The sequence below is a fragment of the Rhea americana genome, unplaced genomic scaffold (genome assembly GCF_003343005.1).
Source record: "Rhea americana isolate MKP2758 unplaced genomic scaffold, rheAme1 scaffold_16, whole genome shotgun sequence".
In the NCBI taxonomy this organism is placed as follows: Eukaryota; Metazoa; Chordata; class Aves; order Rheiformes; family Rheidae; genus Rhea; species Rhea americana.
Genome location: NW_028185705.1, coordinates 2,416,689 through 2,430,098, shown reverse-complemented (window position 1 = coordinate 2,430,098; position 13,410 = coordinate 2,416,689). Strand labels below are relative to the sequence as shown.

At 36.5% G+C, this 13,410-nt stretch overlaps 1 protein-coding gene across 1 annotated transcript in view; it reads left to right on the top strand.

Moving 5' to 3' along the window:
- CNTN6 (contactin 6) overlaps nucleotides 1–13,410 on the top strand; it is a 123,309-nt gene that overhangs the window by 80,279 nt on the left and 29,620 nt on the right. The window contains exon 10 of the mRNA XM_085300047.1: nucleotides 950–1,100. Coding sequence (XP_085156173.1) covers nucleotides 950–1,100 — 151 coding nt within the window. The remainder of the gene's footprint in view (nucleotides 1–949; nucleotides 1,101–13,410) is intronic.

Below are 13,410 nucleotides of genomic sequence, written 5' to 3'. Positions count from 1 at the left end.
TTGTGCATACTTCTTTACTAGTTACTCTTCATGTATGATGTTCTTGATTTCATGGTTATTTGGGAAGAGTGTTGGGGGGAAAATTCTGTTTGCATATGTATAACTTACAAGATATATGCAAATTTATTTAATATTGTTTCTCACTATTATGAGTTACTATTAGTTATTCTGCAATTTTAAAAAGGCATTTCAGAGAGCATGAAGAACTGGTATTAAGTAGAACATGACAAATACATGTGTAAACACAGTAAATATCGACAGTTACTAGAGATGCATGTAAAGTGGAACTTGTTCATGTATGAAATGTATCTTTGCATAAACATCCAAATGTAAAGGCTGTTCAACAGTCACACCAGTGAAACCATCAAAATGCAGACTTTAACAACACCTAAATGTTGTATTTCTGTTTTCCCTTTCTCAGAGAGTGAGTTTCCCCATAAAGTAATGGACAAATCCTTATGCACAACAAATACATGTTCAGAAATCTGAGTCAGTTCGTGAGCAGAAAGTCACAGCAAAATTGTACTTAAAACTGAATATGCTTGAACTCTCTGCAAGGAAACATCTCTGGCTAGAGTGAGGAGAAAGATCTTTATTCTGCTAACATAATTGTATTCGTGAATCTTGTTCTTTGTCTAAGATGAACCCTATCTTCCAATCTTCAGATTATCCTAAACAAAGACTGTCAGATCTACAGAATGCTGCATCACTTTAGTATTTTTCCAAGTATACAGTTTAGAAATGGTAAGATAAATAGGACACGATATATTCCCTTCTTTGATACTTAAATACATTTTTGTTTAACTTACCTACTTCTGCAGAAACTAAAAATGCAAAACAATTTTGGGTTCTCCTACCATGTTGTTCAGAAAAAAATAGCAAGTTCATTTAACCTGTCAACTGCATGTATTCTGCTCTTTATTCTTTCTTTTCTTTTTTCTTTTTTTAGCTGCAGCCCCTGATTTTTCCCAAAATCCCGTGAAAAAAGTGTCTGTTGTTCAAGTCGGAGGTGAAGTTACAATTGGATGTAAACCAAGCGCTTCTCCCAGAGCAGTTATTAAGTGGAAAAAGGGCTCAGAGGTTTTGCACCAGAACAAAAGGTACTGTAATAAACCAGTTTCTTGATTGTTGGGTGTTCTCAGCTTTAACATTATTTAAACATCACTGAAACACAGCTGACTTCATATTGCTTTTGACAGCTCATTGATGGCAAACTTTGATGCCAGAGGCCTATTCGTCTTTAGCAGTGGCCATACAATTCTGCGAATATAAAGCTGATTGAGACCAAAGCTAAATTAAGTACACATGGGTAATTGTAGATACGTATGTTTGCGTTCATCAGCAGTTAATTCACTGCAGTGTTACCAGAAATGACTGTTTACCACATTCAAAGCCTAAGTGAATCAGCTTCATGTAGGAGACATCAATGGAGGCTTTAGGAAAGTGGAATATACCCTCAGGCTGCAGCATAATTGCTCAGCATCTGTACAGGTTGTGTAATAACCCATAGGCTATAAGCCTTCCATAGTCTGTCTTTAATGTTTAGACAAGATTTTGCCAGTAGACTAGGTTAGCTTTACATTCCCTAACTGTGAGTGTGGTTTCTTTTTCTTCTTTTTTTTTCCCCATACTCACTTCCTTCAAACCACCATCGAACTTTTTTACTCAATGGCATGAAAGGGAGTTGGAAGAAACTTTGTGCCACCTTCTGATATATTTCTAAAGTAGCACTGCTGTGTTTTTCTGCACACCGTGGGCAAGAGCACATGTGCTCAGTGCTACACAAACGAATAGAGAGAACAGACTAAACCGTTCAATGTCCTTCTTGGAAAGGTGCCTGCTTACGTAAGGTCTTTCAGGTAGTTGGTTGTTTTTTGTTTTGTTTTAATGGCCTGTTACAAAGGTGTTGGTATGGTGAGACCAAAGTAGGAGAAAAAGGATGAGTTAACCCTAATGCTGTGAGATAGAGGGTAACTTGACTTGGTAACTTGTTCTAGCCTTCTGAAACTTTGCAAGGAAAAGCAACTGCAAAACGCTGTATATTCCTTGAAAAATTGTCGTAAGTAATGACTTAGGATAACGTCTGGACGTTGGTTTACTAAACATTTCCCTCTTCCATTTTAAATTTACATGGCAACAAGAAGCTAATTCTCACAGGATAGTAATTAAATTTAACAATATTAATTTTAAAATGTCTTAATCTTCAAAATAACCGCAAATATATAATATGTAGTTGCGTGGTCTTGACAGAGTTTTTCTGATGTCAAGGCTAATTGCTTATTTAACTACATTATCACAAGCTAATGTTAATTAAATGGGAAGACATTAAAATCAAAAGCTACTCACTGAAGTGAGTTTTGAGTAGTAATGCGATATATATTCATTCACAAGGTGCTTTCTGTATATATAAATGTAGACACGGATGAAATGGGTAACAGCATTTAAGAATCTTTCTCAGCCGTTCTTTCAGTCAGCAAATAACAATGCTGTTTTATCACATTGTTGTTTTCACAGACTGGAATCAGTCATCCATAAAGCTCTGGAGATCAAATGCAAGATAGTGCATATGGTAGCAGTTGCTCAGGGAAGTTGGTTCAGATTGCGTAAGACTTAAAATGATTATAATTCATTGAAACAACACAATATCCAGAACTATGACACAGAAGTATCTTTCTGTTCCATATTGCAGCGACATACAATGCTGATAAAAGTAAATTAAACCTTTAATTTGCTGCTTTGCACACAGCTTTAATCTGAAAAGTGTATGTGAAAGTGCAAGTCTAATGAGGTGGGTTTTTTGTTTGTTTTTTTACATAAGTACTCACAATGAAACACAGCAAAACTTGGATCAGCGATATATGCCAGTGTCTGTAGAATCTTTTTGAAAAAAAGCTTTCCAATGACTTTTTCACCTTTTCAATAATGCCAGTTTTATTCTGTTTAACTGCTTAGTTATTAAATAGAAGTATTTTTCTAATTAGTGTTTAGTCAAATCTTTCACTTACTTGCATTTTGATTGTGTAGTCTGTTCAGTGAAAATGCCTGTTCATTCCTACTGAATGCAGTCTACTCCTATGCATACTGACTCTGTTTTTTACATGCTATTGCCAAGCGTAATCTCAACTTTTTATGATGTTTGAGAGTATGGCAGCAGGGAGATCAGCACTGTCTAAGATGTGCAACACAACTTGACTAAGACTGGATTGTCAGGCTCCAGCATCAGGCTATTCCCATCAGATTTGCTTATAACAAAACAATATTTACATATTGCATATGGCATTTACTTGTACTTTGGTATTAATTTACTAATAATTATAAACATGTATTGATTTCTGACTATCCCATAAGACCTTCTGCTGCTTAGCAAAAGGTATTTTTTTAAAAAAAAAAAAAACTTACACTGAGACAAAGAAGAAAGTAGTTTAAACTCTCCATGTACAAAACACTATGCCAATGTGTCCACTGGTGCAAAGTAGTATTTATGGGGCTTTTCAGTTATTAAATGACAAAATACATAATACCACAATTTTAAAGAAGATAAATAATCTGTACAATATTTTTTCCAGACATCTTTAGGATGGAAAACAGAAAATGAAAGAAGGATTTGTATGGCTGTAATTTTTATTCTCACCTAATTAAAGTACTAAAATCACATGTATCTTTACTCATAAAGAGAAAGAAACTGCTCTGCTGCTCTGAGTAATATGATTAAATCCTGACGTGACATATAGGTGAACTATTCTAACTAAAGCTTTTGTTAGTTTTGTTCCTATTTTATTGTGCAGCATTTAAAATTTCTATGGACTCCTAGCATGGCCCCCCCCCCTCTTTTTTTTATCTTCCTGGGATATATATGCTGGGGGTGAGGGAAGAGGGGGGAACAGTCCCTCAGCTCTGACAGCAATACTGTGATAGACTTACTGCTATATAAGTCAAACCACATAAAATCTTTAGAATGACTTAGACCAGTTCAATCTTTTGGTACAGAAATAGTGCAACTAGACCTTTGGGGAATATTTCACCCTAAAGGAAAAAGGATATTCTTTTTCACCTTCGTACTCATGGTGTGTGTTTCTGATGGTTGTATATAACTGCTCTCACTGATCTCTGAGCTCTTGATATCACAGGGTAATACTACCTTATACATACATCAGTTTGTAAGTGTGTAAATAATGTGCTAACTAGGAAAAGCTAACTGAACTATGTAGTTAATAAAAGCACTGTAAAAACGAAGGAAGAAATCTTGAAATAATTCTTCAAGCTTTTTTTGTTTACCAAGTTGCAATATTTGGGCCTCTGCTATTTGATCAGTACTTTAAATTTCCTGAGACTGAAGAGCCTTCCTTTGACTCTACTGCCACAGTCTAATGGTGAAGGTCCTCAGTCCCTAATCCCCTTCTCAGGGCAGAGACAGCTTTCTCTGTCCCCTCTTGTCTCCATCCTTCTCAGTAGTTCAAACACATCTCTGGATTTTCAACTACTTGGATGCTCTGATTTGCAGAATACACTTTATGACATGTGACAGTTGGAGCATGCTCCATGTCCTTCAAAAGAAATTCCAAAATCGGTCTTTACATTAGAGGATCAAACAAACCTAAACATACCTGAATAAGGTCTGCTTACTCTTTYCTATCTTAACATCCTTTCTACAGTTCAGTATTCTATTTCAAAATTACCTAAAATAGCTAAAATCCACCCTCGAGGCTTTGCCTTGGAATAGTTGGGTTTATTTTTGTTTTATGTAGCTGGCCATTTTATAGAGGSAGTTCAAGCTCATCAGCCAGAGGAATCAAAGAAATTCCACAATTGTCAAATCATAAATCCTTCTGTTTTTAACTGTTCTCTTCAGATAATCTCCTGCCCTCAGTGTCCCCCGGTCATCTAATTCAGCTTCAGGTTTTCTTTTAGGCAATTAATGTCCTTTTGAGTTGAAGTTTTGAGAAATGGTCTTTCAGGAGCAGTACTACTTGTCCAGAGGGCAACTGTCAAAATTTAAAGTTGTTTTGTTTGCCCATGCTAAATGCAAGATTTTTTTTCCTGGCACGTGGTGTGGATTTTAGGTCAATGCAAAGATGAAAGACGAAAAGGAAAAACTCGCATAGGCTGCGATGGTGTTTGACATAGATACAAATTATATGAATATATCTTACATATTCTCAATAAGAAGCACAGAGTTTCTTCATATCATCATGTCATGTAGGCCCRCTGAGGGAAAGGGAGAAAGAAAGAACAGAAGGGAGCAATTTGTATATTGAAGCAAACTTGCAAGTTTAAACACTGTTATCAGTGTATATATTTGTCAGCTTGCTTTCAGTGGGTTCAGGATCCTCATGGACAACTTAACTGTTTTTGAAAAATTCTTTTCTGTTGAAACGTTTTAATAAATGAGAGTTGGAATCCCACTTGCTTACTGGAGAGCTGTGCTATTTCCTCATCATAGGTCAAGGATCCTCACCCACACTAGTGAATGCATGTAAACATACATGATTTGCCTCACCCAGAATTCAAGTGATAGTTGAGGGAAAACATAGGACTAAGGTAGGCCGAAACAATGCTATGTCATATACAGCATTTTCTATGCATTAATCAGTAATAAGCAAATATTCAAAATGTTGTCTTAGCGGGCAAAGTATGTCTATGAGTCAATAAAATATGTTCAGTGTTTGTTGACTGCTAGTCTTGTAGGACACAGTTCAGTTCCATCTCTGTGAAGGATGAGAACTGATTCTCTGCTGTAAACATCCCTCTTATATATGGTTAGATATTTCTCCCATACCACACTTGGTTTTGATGTTTTGCATACAAGTTCTTGCCATTCATCAAAAGAAACACAGGAGGACAATTGAGCACCCAGACGAGAAGTGGTCTTTCAACAACCTTATGCAAATAAACTTCAGTAGATGTAATTRTAGATTTCTTTAGGGGAAGGGAGGAATTATCTGGTAATTATTGAGGTCTTACAGCTTTGGAGCATCAAACCCTGAGGGATTCTCCTGTTCCTATGCAAAATGCAATAACACTATAGGCTTTATTAACTAAAGGGGGTCCAGTCTGCTTGCAGCCATATGCTGCATCTGAACTACCCTATCCTTCTCCTAAGCAGGACTGTTCTTGTGCAGCTTTCTTAGTTCCTGTAGCTGCGATCTACTTTGCTATGCTATTTGGAGTCAGAAATTTTATTCCACTTTAAATTTCTATTATTTGGGGAAAAGTGTGTATTTATGTCAACTACTGTTAGATTTAGAAAATTATAAAAGAAAAGCCATCTGTTGGTAAATGTTTAAAGCTCTCAGTCCACTGATTAAAAGTAATATACMAAATATGTTCTATGAAATAGCATTTTGACTTGAACCAATTTGAGAAGAAATGAGTCAGAGCAGTCCTACAGACTGCAATGAAACATTTCAATTATCAGATTGTCAGCAGTGTGTGTTAAGCTTGTGCTGAAGACTGCCAAAATATCCATTTTGTTTAAAATAAATAAATAATGCTTGAGGGGAGGAATCATAGCAAAATAGATTGAAAATTCCAAATTTTGTACTAATGTACTAACAAAAGAGGACTGATACCATGTCACTTTCATTTAGCTGAAGTCAATATGCAATCTAAGATGGTTATTTATGTTTTATTGGCAGGCACCTCCATCTTAAATGAGATGCCTAACTTTCAGATTTACAAAGTTGGGTGAATGAAACCTACCCACAGTGTTTGGAGGAAAAAGGTTATATTGAATTTGCGCTAAATCTGTAGCAGAGGCAAAGAAAAGCCCTGTTATCTCTCTTAGTACCAGAAATCAGCCTGCTTTAAGCAGTCAGTGTTTGCAGATAAAGGTAGTACAGACACTTGTGTGCTGGTAGCTAGTTTTATGTACAGTGTACTTTCTCACACTTACCCTTCTTCTATTCCCAGCTTTCTATAGCAATGTGGTTAAGTGAATAGGAATATGATATTAATATACTTATTTTTGAAGTCCAGTTTTTGAAGCCTGGATTAAGTGTACCTCCATTTTATCATTCTTGCTTTTCTATCACAAGAAGCTTTGCATAGCACTAATGATATGCCTTAACTCTTCTATCTCATCAGAGCCTGTGTGCTTGTAAAGTGGTTCACTTTCTATTCTAGTTCTGAACTAGAACACTTGAATTGTGCACACTGGTAATCAGAGCAATACCAGATACCTTGTACAGCATCACTGTAAGCCAACATGAATGTAAATAAAGTGTATCTCTTGATGAAATTCTGATTTTACTTAGGGAACCAATGGAATTGATTCCACATCTGCTAAATTTTATTAATCATTTCAGTTCTATTCCTTGCTAACAGCTAGATAGACAGAAATCAAAGACATGGATTTATGTGCCTGCCTTCAGTGCTTGGTCTGAAGCTACACATTAAGATACGAAAACTACTGCAGAGATTGCTTTGCAGAGTTGCATTGGCTTTTTATCTTCCAGGCCRCACTGCTACTACATATTTGACACTAACAAGACAAAACCCATCATTACACCTTTCCCAAGGGAATGCTAAGAGTCGCAAGGATATTCTGTCTAAAAGAAGTATCTTCTGCTTGGAGTACAGTGGTCTCTATTTTTTATGAAAGGTAGCAGCAAAAGATGATACTACAAAAGATAGTAGAGGTAGGAATATTTTCACATATATTTAATTGCAAACCACAGTGGTATTTTCCTGCTCTCAGCATTGAGTAGAGGCATGCATAAATATGCAAACATTTGTCTAAGCTTACTTCTCAGTAGTGTTATTGAATCTCTCAGGACCATAAATATAGCAGTACTCACTTAACAGTGAGTAAGCATGAGCAGAAATGTTTGGTGATCTAACAAAATTGATGATATTGGCATAAGAAAAGCTTTACAAGCAAAGGAATGCTAGGAAGTATCTCTCACTGACCTGAAGTACCTTCAATGTTGCCCCCCCCCTTTTTTTTTTAATTTGTTTTCCATGTTTCCCATTATTTCTGTCTTCTTCTCTAAGATGAGAGGGAAGGCAGGGGAGTGGAAGCTATATGAGTGAGTAAAAGATGAGTAGGGAGATGCAAAGAAAAGGAAGAATGAGCAAAGATGAGGGGAAGAAAAAGACAATATTTTATTTTTCCTAATCTTGCTTTTGCTTTCTTTTTCCCCTTTCTTCTTTCTCTGTTATCTTTCCATTTGAAGTCAATTCACTGCAAGTAATAAGAAGGCAGAAGGGGACCCCCATTGCTACTTGACCCAATGAAATGCTGGCAGGCAGTAGACAGAAAATAATAGTGCAATATAAGACGTAAGAAAAGGGCTTCTCCTTTCTTTACTCTCTCCATAGAGAGTTTCATAATGGAACGAGCCAATAAACCTAATTTTATCATGTGTTACTGACTACTTAATGAAATAGCGTTTAGCACATCAGATATTATGAGCATCAAATAAGCAAATGAACCATATGTTCTCATGTTTAAAGTAGAATGACAACCTGCCTGATACTGGATTTATTACGATTCCCCTTCTGTATGACATCTTTGTAATAGAATTTTAAATTGATCCTACTCGACTCCTGGGAACCTTGTTAAGGTGAACCTTTCTGAGGGGCTATACTACATGCTGAAGATGTCCCAAGCAATTTGTCACTTTTCCATGTCATATGGTGTTGTAATAAACTSAAGCCCAGTAAGTGTCAGAGTTGTGCCCTGTCTGCCTTTCAGGTCCATGTTCTATTCCTTCTTCCCACACACAATCTGATTGATGCTTAAGATTTAATGCAAAGCCAGCTACTCTCTCTGGAGCTTTTCTGTTGACTTCAACAGGCTTTGAATCAGGGTTCATAATTAGGAATAGGCAACAATAACAAAAAATGATAGAATGCAGCCCTCTGTGCTTCCCCTCCAGTCCAAGTTGTGCTGTTGTGCACATCATTGCCATTGTATTTATTATATGTATTATGTGTACTGCCATAGGATGCAGGAATACTAGTAATAGATGAGAAGTATGTTGTGCTATACTGTATAAACACCAAATCATAGGGCCTGATCCAAAAAACATTCAAAGAAAGAGTAAAAGGAGAGGCAAGAGATAGAGTGAGATACGTTGGGGAGGATATTACAAGAAATAATAAGACATTATTGATTATCATGACAGACAGTTAAGCTGAAGGCATGATGAACAAAGAGATTTCTAGAGAGGAGTTTATGGGGTGCCTTGGAGAGTGAAGGGTTACATGAGACAGCATAGGAAAAAGAGCCTGAGGAAGTGGCTAATGCTTGATCAACATGAAAGGTTTGTAGGAGGCTGCTAACTCTGCTGTTCTAGCCACGTGCAGAAGCTAGTGACTAAATATCTATGAGAAGATGTTGGAGAACAGTAATTTTATTAGAGAAATACACTTTTTTTTCCTTTTTTATAAGAACTAACACAAATGTTTTAAGGWTTTCAGTGAAAGGCAGAATAAAACACCCCTTCGTTGACCCATACAAGTGATAGAATGTTATTCATATGCTCAAGAAGATATAGTATGTCTATGCTTTGTGTACTTTTAAACAAAGATGTGGATCTAAGACTTCAGTAAAGRATATACAGTCCCTATTACTATAATGCAAATTAAGCACAAAATCTGTAGCGTAATGAAGATTTTTCYTGAGTTTCCTACGACAAATATAGCCAAACCAATGAACACAGAAAGCTAGAGGTGATGATGAGCTAAAGACATGAGAGGAAGGGCATATGCATACAGTAGTAGGAGTCATCAGTATGGAAGYGGAGATCACCAAAGATGAATGCTGTAAGACTGAGGAGGAGAATAGAGGGGATCAAGCTAAGCTTGCCATGGTTGATGGCAAAGTAGTAGTTCCTTGGGGGAGGAAAATGGAAATTTGGGTYTCTCTTTTTCACTGTTTTAGAATTTATTTGCTTGTTTTAGGAAAAATGAGCTATTCATCCAAAAACCCTTTCCTGATTTGACCGTTAAAAATTAATGACTCCAACRTAAGAACCTATCTACTGCATGAGCATCTCCTTTATTACATATCTGGAATATTCCTGTGCATGCATGTGCACGTGCTTATGAATCTGCTGTCCAGGGTTTCTAAAAACTGAGCGAGTACCACCCTGCAACACCCTGTCTATATATAGACAACTTGTTTGTTGTCTGTGTATAAAATAATTTAAAGGCAACAGCAGGTTGTACTATACTTTTACTTCCAAAATATGTTCTGACAAGCAGATAGGGAAGAATATTCCTGTAAGTTAATTAAACTCGTACATAGAGAATAAGCCAGGGCCTTATGTACTGTTCAAATGCTACTAAAGTCTCATATTAAGGGCTTAGTTTTACYTCTGGAATGAACATGGTTGTATAAATGGCTGCATCTCAACTCCTAATAATGTCTGAATCATCATAAAAAATGATTACTGCTGCAATTAGATTGAATAATGGTAGTGTGGGTATACCATCCTTTGCTGGAAGAACTTTTCTCTGAGGTACCAGGGTTGTTAAGTTCTTGTAAGAAACAGCACTTCCTGCAAATATAAAAAAATGGCAAACTTTTTGTGTGGCAATTATGTTTATTTTCCACTTGGATTCTTACCATAGGATTTTGCAAACTCTGATTCCTTCCTTTTCAGTATACTACTRTATCATAACTTCTTCAGCTATGAATATTCAGACTGATGAGACTAATGGCTAAATAAATTCTGTGTTTCATTTTGTCCTGTCCACAGGGTTGACCTATAAACCAAGTAATCTTTCTTTTTGGCTCGGTATGCTACAGTCTTACTGTGTGGCAGTTGTCTAAGTCAGGAACTACACTAGATGCCTTATGTCATGACATCGATTGTTTAGAAATAGAACAAAGATAGACATAGGGAAGAGAAGAGCCATAAATAGGGTATATCTTGTAAATAGGACATTAGGCCAAGTTGTCTATGTGGGGAAGGGCCAGACCTGTGGGTGTTCACAAATTGTGCAGAGATTCTACTCCCTAAGTTATCTAGAAAAATGGCAAAAATAATGTTCCTTTTCAACAAGTAAGGAACAATGTCTTATTGCCACTTTTTRCTATTGCTAATAGTATTCTTTTCTAAAATATTTTAATAACCCTAGCTAGATACTATAACTTTGATCCAAATAGTTAACACAGAGTATAATGGCATTTATTTTATTTCCAGTTAATTATCAGTCATTTTTAAAGTTCATTTATATCAACACACACAAGAGCAAAATCTTCTATTAAACATAGTTTATTAAATGACATTTTGTATTAGCATACAAAATAGAATAGAATAARCAGTTACAAAGATCATAAACATATAGTAGAGTTGGATCTTAGATGGGACTCAGTGGGAGCTTTTCAAAGAAAATACTAGAGGTGTCACCATCAGTTGTGCTCACTTTTCTGCGCCTTGCTTACTTTGCCTCGTATTTTTGATTTTTAAAAGCTTTTCTGTAAAATTAGAAAAGTGGATTTAATGTCTTAGTGTCTGCTGGCGCACCTGAAGAAATGTGTAAACAATGTATCTTTTCATAACCTATGAAAGCAAGTGTTTTTGTTCTTGAGCAGTAAACTGAGACTGAGAAGACATGGTRTCGATGAGGATATCTTATATGAGCTCAGCTAATAAAAATTCCTTTGCCTCTGATTTCAGATCCAGAATACTTCCTTTTTATCTGTACAGTACGGTGATGATAACCTCAGTAACATTATGAGGTGTCAGACACTTGATGTTAGAGGCAGAGAGGAGAAGGGTGAATCTTCACACTAAATATTAGGCTCACTATTTTGAAAGGCATTATTTTATGCCTTTGAAAAGATAACTGTCCTATTGGCAGTGCTGAAACCTGCACACTGGATCCAACAACAGAAAGTGCYGACCAAGCCAGAGGAATGATGAAAGGAATACAAAATAGGTTTGATTCACCTCCAGTTTTACACCAGTCTAACTCAGTTGTTTTGGATGGGAATTTCAGAGATACCTGCTGTATTGAATTAATGCAGTTCACATACATGAATTAAAATTGTTCCTCTCTCTAAAACAGGCTGGCTGAACAGTACAGCAGTGCACAAAATTACCTTGGCTGAACTTTAAAATCTAAGGCGTTGACACCTCCTCCTTTTCTCAGATTTTTCTGTCCTCCTTGTTAAATACATATTATTCTTTCATGCTTTTAAGATCAAAGCAAATAGCCATCAACAATCTTTTGTTCACATGAGACAACACTTTCAGAGATGATTTGTTTGGCCTGGTTAATTAAAAGCTGTACCTATCATCCCTGCCTGATTTCTCAAATTCTTTACTTAAAAGGTATGTGTGACAATTTTAATGAGCTCTCACTTCTTCCCAGTCTCATGTTTCCTGCACAAACATTGCAAACTATTCTGTCTGAGCACTTTACAGCTTTGACTTGAGTAGATTTTGGGTGGGTGTATGGTTTGCCTTTCCTTATATAATGCTTATCTTGTATGTTAATGGAGTCACTCAGAAAGGGAACAGTTTCTYACTGAACTGTCCAAACAGATAGGATAACACCTAGTAGACTCTAAGGTGCTCAGAGTTGAGGAGGGAACCACTGTTTGCTGCCCTTTGCTGTACAAGRATGCAAATCAATCAAATAAAAATAGTTGATTAAAAACAAAAGAAGATAGGTCACACTGTGCTTAAACAAACTGGGGCAAGACTTCTCACAAACTGTTGGACAAAATGTTTACAGAGGTTCAGAGAGCTTTGGACTCTTTCTTGAAGGCAGAATTAGTCCTATTTAAGAAAACACTGTCATTGGATCAAAAACATTGAGTCACAGATCACTTGATGCTGGGAAAGGATGCTGGGAACTGCCACTGCTTCCTTGCCCTGCCACTGCCCTTATCTAGTGGTGCCCATTGCTGGCTACTGTCAAAGACAGAAGGTTGGCTAGATGCATCACTGAACTGGTCTTCAGTAGAGCTGTCTTATATTACGGTTTTTGTGAAGTGAATTTCATCTACCATATCATTTCTTTGAAGAAGAAAAGTTCCCATGCTTCTAACATATGGAATGGTATTTCTAGGCATTTCCAGTTAGCCCATTTGTGGAGGAACKTCTTACAGGTTTATATAACTGGGTCCTCATTTCTTCTTTTTCTTAAAGCATCTTTGTTTAATTGGGCTATTCTCCCAGAGGTAGCACCCAGCATAATCTAGGCAGCAGCATAGGTATCAAACATYAGTTGGGTAAGTATTTAGGCATCTTGTAAGTCAGAGGTGTCAGTTCATAGTTAGGCTTATGCTTAAACAGTCCCTTGCTGAAACAGGGCTTTATGAACATCTTTCTCCCAAGTAGCTTATTCCATTCTTGCTGCTGCTTCTTTAGCAAGGATGTATTTAACAGGTTGGCATCAAATCTTTATGCCTTTTGCCCTTTGACAGATGTTAGTTTATTTACTGACAAA